The sequence below is a fragment of the Sciurus vulgaris genome (assembly GCF_902686455.1).
Source record: "Sciurus vulgaris genome assembly, chromosome: 17".
NCBI classification, from domain to species: Eukaryota; Metazoa; Chordata; class Mammalia; order Rodentia; family Sciuridae; genus Sciurus; species Sciurus vulgaris.
Genome location: NC_136478.1, coordinates 73672603 through 73693634, shown reverse-complemented (window position 1 = coordinate 73693634; position 21032 = coordinate 73672603). Strand labels below are relative to the sequence as shown.

Below are 21032 nucleotides of genomic sequence, written 5' to 3'. Positions count from 1 at the left end.
ACCAACACAAACACACTAGGCAATAGGAGTCTCCCCTCAGATGAACACTCAGTGTTTTGGGACCTGGGTGAGAGGACAATGTCCCATTGTTCCAGGAGAGGGACACCAGGTGAGGAGAAACATGGAAGCAGGGTACTGGGCATACATGCTGCAGGTTGCAGTGGGCAGACCAGGTTGTTCCCCAGACACTCCTGAACCACGCCTGGGTGAGCTTGGTGAAGAGAGGCTTAGACTGAGCGAGGGATGATGGAAGTTCCTGGACTTGCCCATAGTGCCGATTGTGCATGGCCAAAGCTCCTTCCAGGGTTTTAGATACCCATGATAGGTGTAGCGTCTTAAGCAGGGGCTTTCCCTTAGTTTCCCTGGTCAGACCTGGGGTGTCGGCACTGTTTCACAGGAGTTTGCTGTTTACACAGGGAAGTGATACTAGCAAGGGGGCAGCATGGAAGGGAGTTCCTGGGCCCTGGGTTGGGGTGTCTCAGGCGAGGTTTGCTGGTGTGTCCTTGCTCAATGCAGATCCTCGACTGTACTTCAGAAATGTGAGATGCAAAGCAATAAATTGTATACCGATTTCAAATCTGGTAAAATAGGGTAACAAGAATGACAATTTCCCTCATACACTGTTACTTTAAAGAAAACAAGAAATAGTGGTAGAATATGTGTTTTTATTTAAAAAACAAGTGATGCATAAAAATGGCTATGATGATGTTGTAAGATACAAAACTTCATAATTCTAATATTAACTAAATAAAAACACTTGGCACTTCAATAACTATATTTACAGATGTTTGTTCATAAATTTAAAGGTGTAAAATATTAAATATGGGGGTTTATTTCTTTCCTTTCTTTATTTTTTTTATCAGAGAGGAGATTGCTGTTCTTCAGATAGACCTTTAAACAGCAGCTTTTATTCTATGTAATTTTGTGCATGAGAATTCTCACGTGGGTGAAAATAGGCAAGAGACGTTTTGTAAGAATTTAGAGACTCGACATTATCCATTAGAAACTGAGCACGCTTTTAAGGACTAAGTAACACATGACACACTTGACTAAAACCAGCCTTCAAGAATTTCAGTGTTATTAGTAGAAACACGTGAAACCACTGAAACTATTTTAATTATTTATATATAACCAGAGTGCTCTACCACTGAGCTGCATCCCCAGCTCTTTAAATTTACATTTGGATACAGGGTCTGACTGAGTTGCCCAGCCTGGCTTGAATCTGGCACTCTGGTGACTGGTCAGGATGGCTGGGATTACAGACCTCCCCAACACACACAGCATACTGAGAACTGCTTAGTGAGGAGGCCTGGGATTTCCATCACGCTGATTGGATTCCTCCACTGTCTGTGACCTTAAACAGCCACTCAGAATTTCTCAGCTATCCTAGGTGAAGGCCCAGAACCTTCCCTGGCCATACTCCCCTGCTCAGTATATCTGTTTGCATTCCAATCCCATGAGAATCAGCCCACCCAGTGAGCTGCACTTGACTTCCTCACACCAGTCATGCAGTTCATTTCCCTCTGCCAAAAATGTTGGCTCAAAACTTCGTTGGAAAACTATTTATCACCATAGTTAATAAAAATGGAATGTGTATTTCAAGATTTTTGAAACAAAAGATTTATAACATCCTCACAAGAAATGAATGATGCTATTGAGATGTTGGGCATGTAGGTGATTTACTATTTCTATAAAGTGTACAGAGATCAGCACATCACATTTTATCTCTGAAATATACATAATAATTTGCCAAGGAAAAATAATTAATTTAAAAAGAAATGATAATGAAACACTAGAAACAAAATGGCAAAAAGGCTTCAGGAGTTTTCTTTTTTTTTTTTTTTCTTTTTTTTTATTGTAAACAAATGGGATACATGTTGTTTCTCTGTTTGTACATGGCGTAAAGGCATGCCATTTGTGTGATCATAAATTTACATAGGGAAATGTTGTTTGATTCATTCTGTTATTTTTTCCCTTCCCCTCACCCCTCCCACCCCTCTTTACCCTCTATACAGTACTTCCTTCCTCCATACTTGCCCCCCTCCCTAACCCTAACTCTAACCCTAACATTAACCATTCCCTCCCCCCCATTATGTGTCATCCTCCACTAATTAGCGATATCATTCATCCTTTGGATTTTTGAGATTGGCTTATCTCACTTAGCATGATATTCTCCAATTTCATCCATTTGCCTGCAAATGCCATAATTTTATCATTCTTTATGGCTGAGTAATATTCCATTGTATATATATATACCACAGTTTCTTTATCCACTCATCAATTGAAGGGCATCTAGGTTGGTTCCACAGTCTGGCTATTGTGAATTGAGCAGCTATGAACATTGATGTGGCTATATCACTGTAGTATGCTGATTTTAAGTCCTTTGGGTATAGGCCAAGGAGTGGGATAGCTGGGTCAAATGGAGGGTCCATTCCAAGTTTTCTAAGGAATCTCCACACTGCTTTCCAGAGTGGCTGCACTAATTTGCAGCCCCACCAGCAATGTACGAGTATACCTTTCTCCCCACATCCTCGCCAACACCTGTTGTTGCTCGTATTCTTGATAATCGCCATTCTAATTGGGGTGAGATGGAATCTTAGGGTGGTTTTGATTTGCATTTCTCTTATTACTAGAGATGTTGAACATTTTTCCATATGTTTGTTGATTGCTTGTAGATCTTCTTCTGTGAAGTGTCTATTCATTTCCTTAGCCCATTTGTCGACTGGATTATTTGAATTCTTGGAGTAGAGTTTTTTGAGTTCTTTATAGATTCTGGAGATTAGTGCTCTATCTGAAGTATGATTGGCAAAGATATTCTCTCACTCTGTAGGCTCTTTCTTCGCATTGCTGATAGTTTCCTTTGCTGAGAGAAAGTTTTTTAGTTTGAATCTATCCCAGTGGTTGATTCTAGCTTTTATTTCTTGTGCTATGGGAGTCCTGTTAAGGAAGTCTGATCCTAAGCCAACAAGGTGAAGATTTGGACCTACTTTTTCTTCTATAATCTGCAGGGTCTCTGGTCTGATTCTGAGGTCCTTAATCCATTTTGAGTTTAGTTTCGTGCATGGTGAGAGATATGGGTTTAGTTTCATTCTGTTGCATATGGATTTCCAATTCTCCCAGCACCATTTGTTGAAGAGGCTATCTTTTCTCCATTGCATATTTTTGGCCCCTTTGTCTAGTATGAGAAAATTGTATTTATTTGGGTTTGTGTCCGTGTCCTCTATTCTGTACCATTGATCTACCTTTCTATTTTGATACCAATACCATGCCATTTTTGTTACTATTGCTTTGTAGTAGAGTTGAAGATCTGGTATTGCAATACCCCCTGTTTCACTCTTCCTGCTAAGGATTGCTTTAGCTATTCTGGGTTTCTTATTCTTCCAGATGAATTTCATAATTGCTTGCTCTATTTCTGTAAGGTACGTCATTGGGATTTTAATTGGAATTGCATTGAATTTGTATAGCACTTTAGGTAGTATGGCCATTTTGACAATATTAATTCTTCCTATCCAAGAACATGGAAGATCTTTCCATCTTCTAAGGTGTTCTTTAATTTCTTTCTTTAGTGTTGTATAGTTCTCATTGTAGAGGACTTTCACCTCTTTTGTGAGATTGATTCCCAAGTATTTTATTTTTTTCGAGGCTATTTTGAATGGGGTAGTTTTCCTAATTTCTCTTTCTGAAGATTCATCACTTATGTATAAAAATGCGTTGGATTTATGGGCATTGATCTTGTAACCTTCTACTTTACTGAATTCACTTATGAGTTCTAAGAGTTTTCTGGTGGAATTTCCAGGTTCCTCTAAATATATAATCATGTCACCAGCGAACAGGGATAGTTTGAGTTCTTCTTTTCCAATTCGTATCCCTTTAATTTCTTTGGTTTGTCTAATTGCTCTGGCCAGAGTCTCAAGAACGATGTTGAATAGAAGTGGTGAAAGAGGGCATCCCTGCCTTGTTCCAGTTTTTAGGGGGAATGCTTTCAGTTTTTCACCATTTAGAATGATATTAGCCATGGGCTTAGCATAAATGGCCTTTACAATGTTAAGGAATGTTCCCACTATCCCTATTTTTTCTAGTGTTTTGAGCATGAAGGGGTGCTGTATTTTATCAAATGCTTTTTCTGCATCTATTGAAATAATCATGTGATTCTTGACTTTAAGTCTATTAATATGGTGAATTACGTTTATTGATTTCCTGATGTTGAACCAACCTTGCATCCCTGGGATGAAACCCACTTGATCATGGTGCACTATCTTTTTAATATGTTTTTGTATGCGATTTGCTAAAATTTTGTTGAGAATTTTTGCATCGATGTTCATTAAGGATATTGGTCTGAAATTTTTTTCCTTGATGAGTCTCTGTCTGGTTTAGGTCTCAGTGTGATATTGGCTTCATAGAATGAGTTTGGGAGGGTTCCCTCCTCTTCTATTTTATGGAATACTTTGAGAAGTATTGGAATGAGCTCTTCTTTAAAGGTTTTGTAGAACTCAGCTGAGAACCCATCTGGTCCCGGACTTTTCTTTGTTGGTAGGCTTTTGATGACTTCTTCTATTTCAGTACTTGAAATTGGTCTATTTAAATTGTTTATGTCCTCCTCGTTCAGTTTAGGCAATTCATATGTCTCTAGAAACATGTTGATGTATTCGAAATTTTCTATTTTGTTGGAGTATAGATTTTCAAAATAGCTTCTAATTATGTTTTGTATTTCAATCCTGTCTGTTGTGATATTTCCTTGTTCATTCCAAATTTTAGTGATTTGGGTTTTCTCTCGTCTTCTCTTTGTTAGTGTGGCTAAAGTTTTATTAATTTTGTTTATTTTTTCAAAGAACTAACTATTTATTTTGTCAATTTTTTGTATTGTTTCTTTTGTTTCAATTTCATTGATTTCAGCTCTGAGTTTAACTATTTCCTGTCTTCTACTACTTTTCGTGCTGTTTTGTTCTTCTTTTTCTAGGGCTTTGAGCTGTAGTGTTAGGTCGTTTATTTGTTGAGTTTTACTTCTTTTATTAAATGCGCTCCAGGAAATAAATTTCCCTCTAAGTACTGCTTTCATAGTGTCCCAGAGATTTTGATGTGATGTTTCTTTGTTCTCATTTACCTCTAAGAATTTTTTAATTTCCTTCCTAATATCATCTGTTATCCATTCATCATATAATAGCATATTGTTTAATCTCCAGATGTTGGAATAGTTTCTGTGTTTTACTCTTTCATTTATTTCTAACTTCAATCCATTATGATCTGATAGAATACATGCTAGTGTCTCTATCTTCTTGTATTTGCTAACATTAGCTTTGTGGCATAATATATGGTCTATTTTCGAGAAGGATCCATGTGCTGCTGAGAAGAAAGTGTATTGGCTCTTGGTTGGATGGTATATTCTATAAATGTCCGTTAAGTCTAAATTATTGATTGTGTTATTGAGATCTATGGTTTCTTTGTTCAATTTTTGTCTGGAAGATCTGTCCAGTGGTGAGAGAGGCGTGTTAAAATCACCGAGTATTATTGTGTTATGGTCTATTTGGTTTCTGAAATTTAGAAGGATTTGTTTGACATACATGGATGAGCCACTGTTTGGGGCATAGATGTTTATGATTGTTATATCTTGCTGATTTATGCTTCCCTTAAGCAGTATGAAATGTCCTTCTTTATCCCTTCTAACTAACTTTGGCTTGAAGTCCACATTATCGGAAATGAGGATGGATACTCCAGCTTTTTTGCTGAGTCCATGTGCATGGTATGTTTTTCCCCATCCTTTCACCTTTAGTCTATGGGTATCTTTTTCTATGAGGTGAGTCTCTTGCAGGCAACATATTGTTGGATCTTTCTTTTTAATCCAATCTGCCAGTCTGTGTTTTTTGATTGATGAATTCAGGCCATTAACATTCATGGTTATTATAGAGATATGATTTGGTTTCCCGGTCATTTAGTTCATTTTTAAAATTTTATTTATTTATTTGTTTGACACAACTTGTTTCCTCCTTTATTTGACAATTCTTTTAGGATAATTCCTCCCTTTGCTGATTTGCTTCTTTGTTTTTCATCTCTTCCTCATGGAATATTTTGCTGAGAATGTTCTGTAATGCTGGCTTTCTTTTTGTAATTTCTTTTAGCTTTTGTTTATCATGGAAGGATTTTATTTCATTGTCAAATTTGAAGGTAAGTTTTGCTGGGTATAAGATTCTTCGTTGGCATCCATTTTTTTCAGGGCTTGAAAAATGTTGTTCCAGGCACTTCTAGCTTTTAGGGTCTGGATTGAAAAATCTGCTGATATCCGTTTTGGTTTCCCCCTGAATGTAATTTGGTTCTTTTCTCTCACAGCCTTTAAAATTCTGTCTTTATTTTGTATGTTAGGCATTTTCATTATAATGTGCCTTGGGGTGGGTCTGTTGTAATTTTGTGTATTTGGAGTCCTATAAGCCTCTTGAACTTGATTTTCCATTTCATTCTTCAGATTTGGGAAATTTTCTGATATTATTTCGTTGAATAAATTGTTCATTCCTTTGGCTTGTTTCTCTAGGCCTTCCTCAATCCCAATAATTCTTAAATTTGGCCTTTTCATGATATCCCATAGTTCTTGTAGATTCTGTTCATGATTTCTTACCATCTTCTCTGTTTGTTCAACTTTGTTTTCAAGATTAAATATTTTGTCTTCAATGTCTGAGGTTCTGTCTTCCAGGTGTTCTATCCTACTGGATATGCTTTCTATGGAGTTCTTAATTTGGTTTATTGTTTCCTTCATGTCAAGGATTTCTGTTTGGTTTTTTTTTTTTTTTTTCAATATCTCTAACTCTTTATTGAAATGATCTTTTGCTTCCTGTATTTGCTCTTTTAACTGTCGATTGGTGCGATCATTCAATGCTTGCATTTGCTCTTTCACCTCATCATTCAGTGCATGCATTTGCTCTTTCATCTCATTGTTTGCTTCTCTGATCATTTTAATTATGTACAATCTGAACTCCTTTTCTGTCATTTCTTCTGCCATGCTGTCATTGGGTTTTATTGATGTAACATCTAGATTTGTTTGCAGCATTTTCTTTCCTTGTTTTCTCATATTGTTCAGGAATCAGCGGACTGCTGAGATATTACAGATTTCCTCTATTTACTTACAATGTCCCTGAAGATTTCTGTATATATCCCCCCTTAGCCTTCAGTAGGCTGAAGTCTTGGAAGAAGTTGATAATGCGGTGCTCCACAAGGAAGATGCCTCTCTAGGAGTGGTGACCTTCAGGTGGGGTATAATCCCTGCTAGTGGGCAGAGGTGCCTCCACTTGTTGACCAATGGTCAACCAAAAGGGACCTAGGCTGCGGGCTGAGGCAAGGCCTGTTTGGGCCTGAGTCTCTGGTTTTACCGTCCTTGTGGGGAAACCTCACCTGGCAGGGAAGACTCACCCGATGGGGAGGTCTCGCTGGTCAGTTCCCTCCTAGAGGTTCCCCTCAATTTACAGTTACCGCCTGGGCTGGGCTGCCTTCCTCTGCAAAGTTCCCAGGGGCCCAGCCCTACCTCCTGGGCCTGGGAGCCTCACCCTTCGCAGATGAATCTCCTTAGGCTGCCCCTCCTCAGAGAATCTGCCCACAGGCCTGGAACCTTCACTCCGCCCTAAGCCTGTCTCTGTGCGGCTCTTCCACCAAGAAGCCTCCTAGATCCTGGGACCCTGTTCTGCACCTAATCGCCTGGCGATGCGGCCCCTCCTCTGAGCAGCCACCTGGGACCCCGTACAATCGCTCTGAGTCCCAGAGACCCGCCACAGGCCTCTTCCTCCAGACAGCCGCCCAGTATTCCGGTGAGGTCATTAGGCGTCCTAGAAACTCACTGTGTGCCTCCACCTCCCACCAACCACCCGTAGCCCTGGGCAATCAATCACTCCTAGTCGAAGTGACCCTCCCCGTTCCTCCTCCTTCTCCAGATAACCCCCTGAATGTTCAGGAGCAGTCGCTCTGAGTGGCTCTGAATCCACGTGACCCGCTGCATGGGTCCTCTGGTCAACCGCCCGGTGCTCTGGTGCGGCCACTCAAGACCAAGCGACCCACCGCGCTCCTCCTCCAGGCAGCCCCCCTGTGTTCAGGAGCTGTCACTTTAAGTCCAAACAACTCACCACTCACCTTCTCCTCTGAGCAGCCGCCTGGAGCACTAATGCAGTCAATGCGAGTCCAAACGACCCGCCGCGCTCCTCCTCCTCCTCCTCCTAGTCCTCCGGGCAGGCCCCGGTGTTCAGAAGTGGTCTGAGTCCAAACAGCTCACCGCGTGGCTTCTCCTCTGGCAACCGCCTGTAGCTCTCGTGCAGTCACTCCGAATCCAAGCGGCCACGTTCCTCCTCCTCCTCCTCAGGGCAGGCCCCAGTGTTCTGACTCCCAGGAGTTTTCATAAGACTCTAAAGGAAAGAATTTCCTTATCTGTAATCTCAACAATTTCTTCTAATACACTATTTTAAAATATCCTAAACTTCCCCAATTGGAAACAGGGTCAGATCCATGTTTAATTATGTGCATGGTGTCTGTGCTTGGTCTGGCCTAGAGCTGAGGCTAGAGGAGATATTGCCACCTCCTGTGCCATAGGGTTAGACAGTCTGAACTGGGGGCTCTTCAAATATGAGCAGATTTTTACATGAACATTCAAGTACCTCAAGGAGAACAGACCCCTTGCCAGGTGAGTGGATTAGGAGACACAATTTGTCCTCACTCGGCAGTGAGAGAGGAACTGAGAGACATGGGTGTCATTGATGAGGAGCACAAAGGGGCTGAGTGCTGGGAAACATGAGGCCACCAGCATGGAGCTGCTCATGACCCACTGGCCTCTGTTTGAAGCTAGGGCCATCCACATGGTCAGTACAGTGTAGACTGAGTAAAAGGAAACAAAGGAGCTCACCAGGATCAGGATGGTGCGTGTGGCCCTGACCTCATGGGAGACTCTGAGGCTGGGGACATGGCTGTGAATGTGCTGGACTCGCTGCTTGTGCCTGTGCAGGAGGACGACCATGGAGCCACTGGCCCAGACCGTGAGGACCAGACTCATCACATCAGGGGAAATGTATAAGATTGAGTATAAGGTGCTCTGACTATATTCTGTTGACCAGGAACAGTAGCCATGACTCTCATCTGCACTGAGATTTTCCTTATTCAGTGGGCCATTCACTACTAAACGTAGAAATGAATTTATGAGGAGATGCAGGGTCCAACAGAGGAGACAGCAGGAGCTGATGCACTGTAGGGATCTGATCTTGAGCGAGATCCACCTACAGATTCTGGGGTTGAGTTTAATGGCCTCGAAGCCATTGAACAGGCACAAGGTGCTGAAGGACACACCAGTGCTCACTCTGTAAAAATAGAAGACAAGCTTACATCTCCTATCATCCAGGAAATATTTCCATCCCAAACTTGCCAGAGTCTGAGGTACTCCTTTAGAGAGAAGAACAATGGAATTGGTCAGCACCAGCTGATTGAGAATCAAATCTGTGGGTCTGAAGAGAAGTCTGGTGAACAAGGTGAAGTTATAGAGGCAAAGGAGGGAGAAATTTCCCAGGAATCCTACTCCTGTCGAGTGAGGAAAATAATCCCCATATCCATGCTGAATAGATCACATCAGCAACTGGAGTGTGGGTAGTACCTAACGTCAGGAGATAAACAAATGAGAGTAAATGTGTCACCATCAGTACAAGTCACAATGTAATACTTACCATAAATACTCTCACATGAAAGAGAGAGTGACTTTCTGCCCACCTGCTCAAACAAAACATAATAAAAACCTGAGCTGCACAGAGCCTCAGTCTCTAACTTCCAGGTGAAGCTAAGAGTGATGGAGAGCTCTGTGCATTGATATGGGTCCCTCCTCAGGGTGGAGGGTGGCCAGCAGATGTCTCTGCAGGGAGAGGAGTGGGAGGCCTGTGCAGGGACATGGGTTCACCTTCATAGTGGAGGGTGCCCAGCAGGTGTCTCTGCAGGGAGAGGAGGGGGAGGCCTGTGCAGGGACATGGGTGCACCTTCATAGTGGAGGGTTCCCAAAAGGTGTCTCTGCAGTGAAAGGAGGGGGAGGCCTGTGCAGGGACATGGATGCCTTCAGGGTGGAGGGTGCCCAGCAGTTGTCTCTGAGGGGAGAGGATAAGGAGCCCTGTGCATTGACATGGGTCCCTCCTCAGGGTCAAGGTGCCCAGCAGGTGTGTGTACAGGGAGAGTAGACAGAGTCTTGTGGGATTTAGTGGGTTGTTCTCAAGCTTATATTCTATAGGTAAAGACAAGATCCAGACATGTGCAGCATATTTTTTTAAAATATATGAGGACAGAAATATTGGGGCAGAGACTGGCAATGATGGAAGGGTAGAATCGTTGACTTTGTAAAGTGAGCTGATCTGTATTTAATAGTACAAACATGTATTTTCCCATGATTCTCATATCAAATTCAAAAATTTTCAAAGTTAAAAGAAGAGATTGTTCGATTATCACTATGTTGTTGTATTTGTACTTATCCGAAATAGTTCAAGTAATAATTTTTTTCCTTTTTCTGGGAACAGCAGGGTCCATGGGGACAGCTGGAACCCATCCATCACCAATTTAATATTTTTACTCAAGACAGTGTCTGGGTAAGTTTCCCAGGTTGGCCTCAAACTTGTGATCCTCCTGCCTCAGTTTCTCAAGTAGTCAGGATCATGGGCTGATACCACCATTCCAGGCTTCAGATAAATAAAACACAGAGACATATATGAAAATTACAGCCCTGGAAGAGGAAGGTTAGGCTGTGGTCCACAATAATTTTTGCAAATGTGTTATCATTTTTCATTTGAAATATGTAAAAGTCTATTTACAGAACTGACAACCAACCCTTTCAGTATAATTCAAGAATATGTGAATAAAAATATATGTAACTCAAAACCACATAACATTGGAGGAGTTAATGCAGGCAGTGCATAAGTTTCGAACACATCTGTATTTCCTATTTCTCTTCAGTGAGACATCTAAACATTGTAACCCACTAATCCGACATGCTGCTTTATCCATTTTTATCTTGGTAATCGTTTAAGTGTAATGGTATGCTTTAATGGATATTCAATTTACAATATTTGAGAAAACATTTTTCTCTTCACACTCACGTGTGAACACTGAACAAATGCATTGGAGTCTTGGGTAAGGGCTGCTCAGTGTGGAATGGAAGTTGGAGGTGGGCAGAGGAGACCTACCTTATGTCTGGTCCTCTTCCTTGCAGGGCAGCTGGTAGCTTTCAAAAAGGCAGAAGGGAATAAATTATGTTGCTTACTTGGTCAGGCAGGGATGAGTCAGAAGACACCTCAGGTTCCAGGTGGAGGAAAAGGTGTCCAGAAGGAGTCTCACCAGGGACGCTGGCCTTGGGAGCACTGGGGTGGGAGGTGGAGTTGGAGCACACACCCACATCAACTGTGGGCTTGGGGGTTTTTGCAGAGTGTCCCAACTGATCACTTTACAGCATCTGCAAGACAGAAGGCAGTTTAAACTCATCAGTGAACTACAGCTCCATGATAGGGCTGAAACTGTGAGGCAGAGTAAGCACAGGGGAAGGGAGAGTACAGGGATGGCTGAGAGACCAGGCCTGCCATGTATCCAAGGGAGCAGGGGATCAGGCTGCAGCAGGAGTCTTCAGGTTGGCATGAAGTCAGGTCCCTAACAGGAGCCTGAGCCCGTGAGGCTGTGGTGTATTTTCAAATTCTGACTGATAAATAGGTGCTGAAATTCACAGGGCAAGTAAAGTTAAAAGTTTCCAACAATGCTAGGGATGTGTGGACACACGAGATCGAAATAGATGCCCTGAGTCCTCAGGGAAGGGCACCCACCTGCCCATCCAAAGCATCCCTGATGAGAATGGGTGTTCTTTCCTGTTTCATAAGAAAATTTGTGTGGGGTTATTCAGAATAACAGATTGATTGTGGGATGGAAAAGCAGCATAGCACTTCACAATCTGTCTACAGGCTAGGGTGCCAAGTGTCATTACAGTCAGACTCAGGCACTCAGGGTCCCTGGCTGGCCTTTCCCTTCCTCTGTCCCCATCACAGTTCACATACATTTCCCCAATCACCTTTTCATCCTCGACACAGGAAATCACTGTTTTAACTTTTATCTAACCAACTATTTATTGTTCCTCTACCGAGGAGAGTAGTTTTAGATTTAGCATTATGATCACCCTGGGCTCTGCCTCCTCTCCCTGGGATCAGAAGGAAGGAAAGCAAGAGCCCATGACCATACCCACACCTTCACCTGGACATCAGTGTTCACTGAGGACTGACCTTCCTTAAGCTCACCTGGGTCTGCAGAGCAAAGCCTGTAGAATGAGCAGAGAGTGTTAGTCAGGGACCAGCGAGGACATCTCAGAGGGAGGTCAGAGCAGGAAGGAGAGATGAAGTGTTTCCTTAAAGAGCTGCTGTGAATGTGTGTGTGTGGTTGAGAGTGAGATTGGGAGAGGAGAGAGAGAGAGAGAGGGAGTGGAAGGGGGAGAGAGAAGAAAAGGGAAGAGGGAGAGGGAGAGGTAGAGGGAGAGAGCACTGTCATAGTTTCATGTTCAATCCCCTCTGGATCCATGCTTCTGTGTCTGATACTGCATTTGGGGAAGACTCCCTTCTCAGAATCTGGGAGTGATATGAATGCATGGACACTTAGCTGAATGATGCTGTCTGCCAGTGTTCCCAGGCAGCATTGTGCTTGTGTGGGCAGGGAGGGTGATAAAGGTCAGGAACTCTACGACCTCACCACTTTGCTGGGAAGTGTCTGTCCTTTCACATGCAGGTGCAGTGACAGCACCTGCATGGGGACAGGAGGTCATCTGGGGAACATGTGGCAAGGACTGTGCATGCATCTGCAAGCCCTTCCCCATGAGAAGCCCCTCAAGGGCAGAAGCAGGTGGGACAGGATTCACATTGGCAAAAGGAGAGGTCCCAGTGGAGGCTGATCAGAGCACACAGGGACCTGCCTACTGAGAGGGGACATGGAGCACATGGCTCTGGCTGGATTTCAGTCTCGTGGAAAACTTGGGCTTCAAAGTGTGATTCCTGAAATACCTAGGGACTTCTAGGATGCCCAAACTGAATAGTTCCAGCATGTGAATTTAGTGGAAAGTGAAACCAGAGTGGTTCACGTGGTTAGAGTGACACAAGGACATATCCTTTTACTGCTCCAAGAGTGCTTCAATGTCCCCTCCCTCTCCCAGCAGGTGAGGCACTCTTCTAGGCAGCTGAGATTCAGGAGATATAACAATAATGTTTCCCATGGAAACTGATTCCTGTTGAGGAAAACAGACCAAATACACAAAAGCAAGGTACTAAATGGTACACTTCTTGTTCAAGTAGGACATGCACGCAGTCTCAGGTGAAGACACAAGAAAGGGCATTCTGCAAGTGCGGTTTTAAGAACGAGCATTCTGCCAGGTGTGGGCCAGGGAGGTGCATTCTCATTTGCAGGACAGGGAGGAGCATTCTTTCATGTGAGGGCACATGGAGGAGAAATCTGCCACGTCCAGCATAGGGAGGAGCATGCATCCAGGTGCAGCACAGTGTGGAGCTTTTGTCAGTTCGAGTACAGAGAGGAGAATTCTGCAAGTTGCAGCACATTGAGGAGCATACAGTTAGGTGCAGCACAGAGAGGAGAATTCTGCCAGATGCAGGGAAATGGAAGATCATTCTACCAGGTGTGGGCAAAAAGAGGAACATTCTGCCAGGTGCAACACAGGGAGAATTCTGCCAGGTGTGGGCAAAGGGATGAGCATTCTGCCAGGTGAAGTACAGGGAGTAGAATTCTCCAAGTTGTTGGTACAGGAAGGAACATTGTGCCAGGTGTAGGCACAGGATGAGAATTCTCCCAATGGAAGCACAAGCAGGGCCATTCTACCAGGTCTGGGCACAGGGAGGAATGTTCTGCTAGGTACAGGCACAAGGAGCAGCATTCTGCCAGGAGTGGGCAAAGGGAGGAGCATGCTGCCTGGTGTGGCAAAGGGAGAAGCATTCGGCAATGTGAGGGCACATGGAGTAGTATTCTGCCATGTGGAGCACAGGGAGAAGATTTCTGCCATGTTCAGCACAGAAAGCAGCATTCTGCCAGGTGTGTTCACAGGGAGGAACCTTATGGTAAGTGAGGCACAGGGAGGAACATTCTTCCAGGTGCAGCACAGGGAGGAGCATTCTGCCAGTTTAGGACTCAGGGAGCAGCATTCTGCCAGGTGTGTTCACAGGGAGGAGCTTTCTTCCAGGTGCAGCACAAGGAGAATTATCCCACATATGGGCACATGGAGGAACATTTGGCCATGTGCAGGCACAGGGAGGAGCTGTCTGCCAGTTGTGGTCACTGGGAGAAGCATTATGCCAGGTGCAGGACGAGGAGGAGCATGAAGGCAGTAGCACCACAGGGAGGAGTATTCTGTCACGTTTAGCACAGGAAGGAGCATTTTGCCAGGTGCAGCACAAGGAGGAGCATTCTGCCAGAAGCAGGCACAGGGAAAAGTTTTCTCCCACGTGCAGCACAGAGGAGCGTGCAGCCAGGTGCACAAACCAGGGTGTATTCTTCCAGCTGTGGGCAGAGGGAGGAGCATGCATACCGGTGCAGGAACAGGGAGGACATTCTGCCATGTGCAGAAGAGGGAGGAGCATTCCGCCAGGTGCAGTCTTAGGGAGAAGCATTTTGGCGTTTGCAGCACAGGGATGAGCATTCTGCCAGTTTCAGACACAGGGAGGAGCATCCTGCCAGTTTTGGGCACAGGAGCATTCTGCCAGGTGCAGGGCAGGGAGGATCATTGTGCCAAGTGTGGGGACAGAGAGGAGCATGCACACATGTGCTGCACAGGGAGGTGCATTCTGTGAGGTCCTGGCACACAGAGGAGCATTGTGCCATGTGAGGGTACACGGAGAATAATTTAACCATGTGCAGCAGAGGGAGGAGCAGTCTGCCAGGTGCAGCACAGGGAAGAGTATTCTCCCAGGTGTGGGCACAGAGGAGCATTCTGCCAGGTTCAGGAACATGGAGGAGCATTCTGCCAGGTCCTGCACAGGGAAGAGCTTTCTGCCCGGTGTAAGTACAGGGAGAATTTTGCCAGATGCAGCACGGGGAGTAGTATTCTGCCATATGTGGGCACATGGAGGAACATTGTAACAGTTTCAGATGAGGGAGAATCATTCTGTGAGATGAAGCAGAAAGAAGAACATTCTGCCATGTTCAGGCACGGGGAAGAGCATTCTGCCAAGTTCGGGCACAGGAAGGCATTCTGCCAAGTGTGGGCACAGGGAGGAGCATTCTGGCAGGTGTGGGCAAAGGGAGGAGCATGCTTCCAGGTGCAGCACAGTTAGGAGCATTCATCCAGATGCATCACAGGGAGGAGACCTCTGACCTGTGCGGGTACAGGGAGGAGCATTGATCAGGAGGAGCAAAGGGAGTGTCATTCTGCCATCTAAGTTCACAGGGAGGAGCATCTTGAAATGTGCAGTACAAGGAGGAGCATCTGCCAGGTGCAGCACATGGAGGAGTATTCTGTCATGTGCAGTAGAGAGAGAAGCATTCTTCTGGGTGTGGTCACAAAATGGGTCTTTGCGCTAGGTCCAGGAACAAGGAGGAGCATTTTGCCAGGTGCAGCACAGGGAGGAGCATTCTGAATGGTGTAGAAGAGGGGGGAGGCTTCTACCACATGTGGGAAGCATTTTGCCAGGTGTAGGCATAGGGAGGAGCATTCTCCCAGCTGTGGGCACAGGAAAACCTTCTGCCAGGGGTGGGCATATAAAGGAACATTCTGCCAAGTTTGGACACAGGGAGGAGCATTCTGCCAGGTGCATCACAGGCAGGAGAATTCTTCCAGTGCATCACAGGCAGAATTCTGCCAGATGCATCACAGGGAGAAGCATACTGCCATGTTGTTGCCGCCTGCAGCAACGAGACCACAGGAAAGAATCGGATGCAGACTGGGAATGAACAACTTCTTTATTTTTCTCAGGGGTGCTTCCTTGCTTGCTTCCTTTCTTACCTCTCTTCCCAAGTAGATGCCTTGGTGCCAACACCAGCTCTGCCTAACACTGTGAGAAGAGAGAAAACATCAAGCCACCACAGCTAGGAGTGGAAGCAAGACGAGAGCGGCATGCATAGAGCGGCACCCCTAGGTGCCTGTCGTTCCGGTGTGCTCGGTCAGATGCCTCATGCACGAGATTGCTGGGGTTGTGGCACCAGGACAGCCAGGAGACTGTGCGAGCATAAGGGTGGGGGAGGAGGCATCCAGCGCCAGCAGGTGGGCGTGTCCTCCCCCTCGCCACAGTCTCTTCCAAAAACATCTGTAAGCATGTCTCTACATCTCCCCCTTTTTGTTTCAAAAGGTGAAGAAAACTTTAATGGATGCGTGATAGCTGTCACTACATCTGGATTGACAGTGCCTGTCTTAGGCATCCACATGTCTTACTGGCATTCTTACCTGCCATCGGATAACCAAGAAGCTTGATATTATTGTCTTGGCTCCTGTTTTAGGTTGATATGTTAGTCACATGAGACATTCCCGTCTTTGACTACCAGCCGTCCATTTGAGACAGCCAAGCCTGAGAAGAAGTTCTGGCTTCTAAGGTGGCAAGTGCATTTTTTACAATGATCTTATCCCTTTGTTGGCATAAGCACATCTTACACATGCAATAAAATCCCAACACAATGAACAACAGAAGTATTAAACAGAATCCCATAATCCCTGCCCATTTTGGACTCCATTGTACAATATCTTTAAAAAACGTAATTACATCAGCAACAGAGGGCACCTTGACTTTAGTAGAATTTACTAAGATTGTTTGGGCTTGTAGTGATCTGGTGATTATCAAACTGATAGTTCCAAGATCCATTAAGCATAGCACTAAGTTGTCTTGATAAATTGGCAGCCCTGCTATAATTATGGTATTGAACCCTTGTAAGAAATAGTCCTGAATAATGTCCAAGACTTCCTGATGCAGCAAGGTCCATCAAAATATCCACTTGTTCTTGGAGAAGATCAACACGTTGGTTGAGTATGATTATACCAGAACGAAGATGTTGATTTATGGTTTCCTGTGTTTGAAGAGCCGTGGCCACACTACCAGTGAGGTTGTTCAATGCCTGTGCAGTAGGAATACTTGTAGCTACGGCAACTCCAGCAGCAGTAACTGCAGCTGATAACACAGTGACAGCCACAGCCACAGCTAGAGATACCAAAATCCCTCTTATGACGAGACAACACCACAGGGAGGTCTTCCACATTGGCTAAAACTGGCATTAGGAGGTACATAGGAACTTGAAAACAATCATTAAAGGAAAACTAGTACTATTCCAACATCAAGTTAAAAAAAACATGAGGAGGGAGTGCACTCTAAAGTATGATTAATGGAGGAGGCATTAGAGACTATAAGGATGAACAGTGATGTGACACATATAGGGGTAGGCTTAAATGTAATCATTGAGGAGAATCTAGAAATATTAAGACCTGTTTCAAACACTGTAGAGGTGTTATAATCATATAACCCATTAATAAATTGACCTCCTTGAAGCATACACAGAGCACTAATATCTGTACAAGCTCTTCCTCTGCAAAATGACCAGGAATCAAAAGAATTGGCTGTATCTACCATTAAAGGATTTTGAAAAGAAAAATTATATCCAGAAAAGGAACTATTAGAGTAGGTACTAAATCTAGGAGCAAAGGTGAAAGATCCAGTTCCACCTACAAAGACAGCTCTAGAGAAACCTGGACATCCAGACTACAAAGAAGGCCATGTAGGGGAAGACTCCCAGCAAGGTGGGCCCCAAGAGTTTGGTTGCCAAGTATGACACAGGGATGGGTAGAATCATTATTATAAGAAATTGAGAAACATAAACTACCAGAGAGTTGAAAATAATTAAGAAATGCATAATATCCAAATCCACAAATACAGCAGGTAAACCCAATGTGCTATTAGTAATAAAGAATGGGGGATAAACAGAGGAGGTGTTAGTTAAAAAGAGAGGCCAAGGCCAACCTGTAACTACAGACCAGAGTTGTAAAGTGTTTCCATCAACCAGTGGAATCATCAGGAGGAGAATTATCATGTTCATGTTCTCTGTTTTCATGATGTTTATCAACTGCTGAACGACTGGTAACTTGTCTGATGAGTCTTGCTGGCACCGACACCAGAGAGGTTGCATCCTGTGGAAAGATACAAACAGATCCTTGCCCCCATATTAACACTGGGTCCAGACCCTTCCACATCCCTGTAAGGACATCTTTCCTGCAGGCTAGCAGTTTGTGTTGCTGATGAGGATTCCAATGTCTGTCTCCAGCAGAATAACCCTCTGAATTCATAGTTAAAAAATTAAAGTAAGAAGAGCTATAGCTAGTCTATCTCTGGGGGTAACCCAATCTCCCCCTTTTTGTTTTAAAAGCATGAGCTTGAGCATTTGATTAGCATGCTGCACTATGACTTGGCCTTGAGGATTATAAGGAATTCCAGTTTTATGAGTAATTTGAAACTTAAGACAAAACTGAGTAAAAGTTGATGAAGTATAAGCAGGGCCATTATCTGTCTTAAGCATTTTAGGAATGCCCATAGCTGCAAAAGCTTGTAAGCAATGAGAGATAACATTTTAACTTTTTCCCCAGAATGGAGAGAAGCAAAAATCAATCCTGAACATGTGTCAATAGACACTTGAATAAATTTTAGTTTACCAAAGCTGGGATCTGAGTAACATCCATTTGCCACAAATGATTGAGTAAAAGCCCTCTGGGATTGATGCCTACATGTGGAACTGGAGAATGAATACCACAAGATTGGCATCCCTTAACAATAGTTCTAGCGTGTTCTTTAGTTATTTTAAATCTACGTTTTAATGTCGTACTGTTAACGTGAAATTGAGCATGAAATTGAGCAGTCTGTTCTACTGAAGAAAATATGAAAATAGTTTGAGTTGGAAGATCAGCTTTATGATTACCCTCATGTAGAGGACCAGGCAAATTGGTATGAGCTCTTAAATGTCCAACAAACATAGGTTCTTTACGTTCCCATAAGAGCTTCTGTATTTGAAGAAATAACCTAAAAGCTGGAGTATGAGGAGCTATAGGTCAAGCCAATTGTAATTTAGGAATTGCTTGAGCAATATAATTTATGTCTGTAAAAAGATTTATAGGTTGTTCCCTGAATTCTATAAGGGCTATGATCACAGCTTCCATTTCTACCAATTGAGCAGACTTATGAGAAATAATATGAGTGATAGTATTTTGGCAAGTGACCACTGCAGCAGTACCGTTAAAGGATCCATCAGTAAAAACACTTAAAGCTCTGGGAATAGGTTGTATTTTAACTACTTGGGCGAATATAACAGGATGATTAAGACAAAAAGACAATAAAGGGAACGTTGGAGGGTGGTTATCAAATTTTGCAGAAGTAGAGCATTTAGCAATAGCCCAGTTATTATCATTAGCACATAAAATTTCAACTTGTTGGGCAGAATAAGTAGTTATAATGGCAGTAGAATGTATACCAAACACTCTAACTGCACATTTTATCCCTTAAAGAATGAGCTGTGCCACCATAGAGGTATAAGGTTCAATTATATTTTTAGCAGAGGTGGATAAATGTACCACATTAATGGTCCATCTTACCAGACAACACCCATGGGCATATATTGAGAAGGAAGTAGTATAAACAGAAGTGGTTTTAAGAAATTAATTCTATCACAGTGGGCACACTCAGTAGCCCTTTCTACTCTACTTAAAGCTTCTCTAGTTTCATTAGTTAAAGATCTTGGAGAAGATGGATCATGATCCCCATGGAGTGTGTCAAATAAAGGCTTTAATTCTCCTGTGGAGAGGCCCAAAGTTGGTCAAAGCCAATTAATATCCTCCAGTAGTTTTTGGAAATCATTTAAAGTGGTTAACTGATCTTTACTGAGCTGGATTTTATTGAGGTTTGATGAATGTGTCCATAATTTGAAATCCTAGATACAAGATAGGGGATCTAGTTCATACATTTTCTTCTGCTATGATCAACCCATATTGTTTTAGGCTGATAGCCATATCCCCAAATATCGCAAGTAGGTTCTAATGATCAGGATGAGCTAATAGAATGTCATCCATATAATGGAGACAGATGAGTTTTTTTCTTATGGGTTGTAAAACTTGGTCTACAAAAATCTGACACATACTTGGACTGTTTGCCATGCCTTGATTGCTGCTGTATATATCTGTGCATACACTCTGGGATCATATTGATTTGGGGTATCTATTGGAGCGTATTGGCCTCCTGTTAGCATATCAACATTTCTACCATGAAACCCTGCTGCTGTGTTTCTGTGAGCAGTTTCAACAGATATTTCTTTCCACTGAGCTCTCCAAATCAGATATTGTCCTCCAGATAACACTGCTCTGCACAACTGTTTCCAATCAGAAGGAGTTAAATTTAAATTACTCAAAGACTCAAACATACTTATGGTAAATGGTTCCTGAGGTCCATATGTCATAACTGCCTCTTTAAAGTTTTTAATGGTTTTAAAGTCTAATGGTTGATTGTATCTCTGTCTATTTTGGTCCTCAAATATGGGCAGGTCCCATGAATTTTGGGGTTCTTTGTATTTAAGGGTGTCTAAGCACTTAGAAAGGTCCTGAATGGCCTTGGTCAGAGGATCTTCCCATGGTGGTGCAGAAGGCTGCATAGGATTTAGCTTTCCCCTACCTTTTCTCCTGGTTTTTCTTAAATTATCTGAGTAATTACTTTCTACGTCACTATCACTCAATGCTTCCTCACCTTCTTCTCCTTGTTTACCAGATTCTCGCTCTTGTACTTCTCCTGAGGCTTCATAGGAAATGTTCCTTTAAGAAAAGGAACCCCCTGTTTGTCTGTCGCTATTAGATACTGTTTCCTTCCCTGCCATGCCATTACTTTTTAATACATCTTTTTATGACCTTAGTCATTCGGGTCTTTAAAATTTCTGACCCCATTTCTTCTTACTTTCCCTTGCCCTAAACCACTCTGGCCAGAGACACCTGCAAGGTTCCTCAGTACTTACCCACCATGCCAAATGCCCCATAGGAGCCACCACTTGTTGCCACCTGAAGCAATGAGACC

At 43.4% G+C, this 21032-nt stretch overlaps 1 protein-coding gene across 1 annotated transcript; it reads right to left on the bottom strand.

The window, feature by feature from the left end:
- Positions 1 to 8656: 8656 nt before the first annotated feature.
- Positions 8657 to 20765, bottom strand: LOC306647724 (vomeronasal type-1 receptor 1-like; the record flags this gene model as incomplete). Its single annotated transcript, XM_079117216.1, has 3 exons — positions 8657 to 9531; positions 9902 to 9932; positions 20712 to 20765. 3 exons carry the CDS (start codon positions 20763 to 20765, stop codon positions 8657 to 8659), a joined length of 960 nt encoding a protein of 319 aa, XP_078973342.1.
- Between the last annotated feature and the right edge of the window lie 267 nt (positions 20766 to 21032).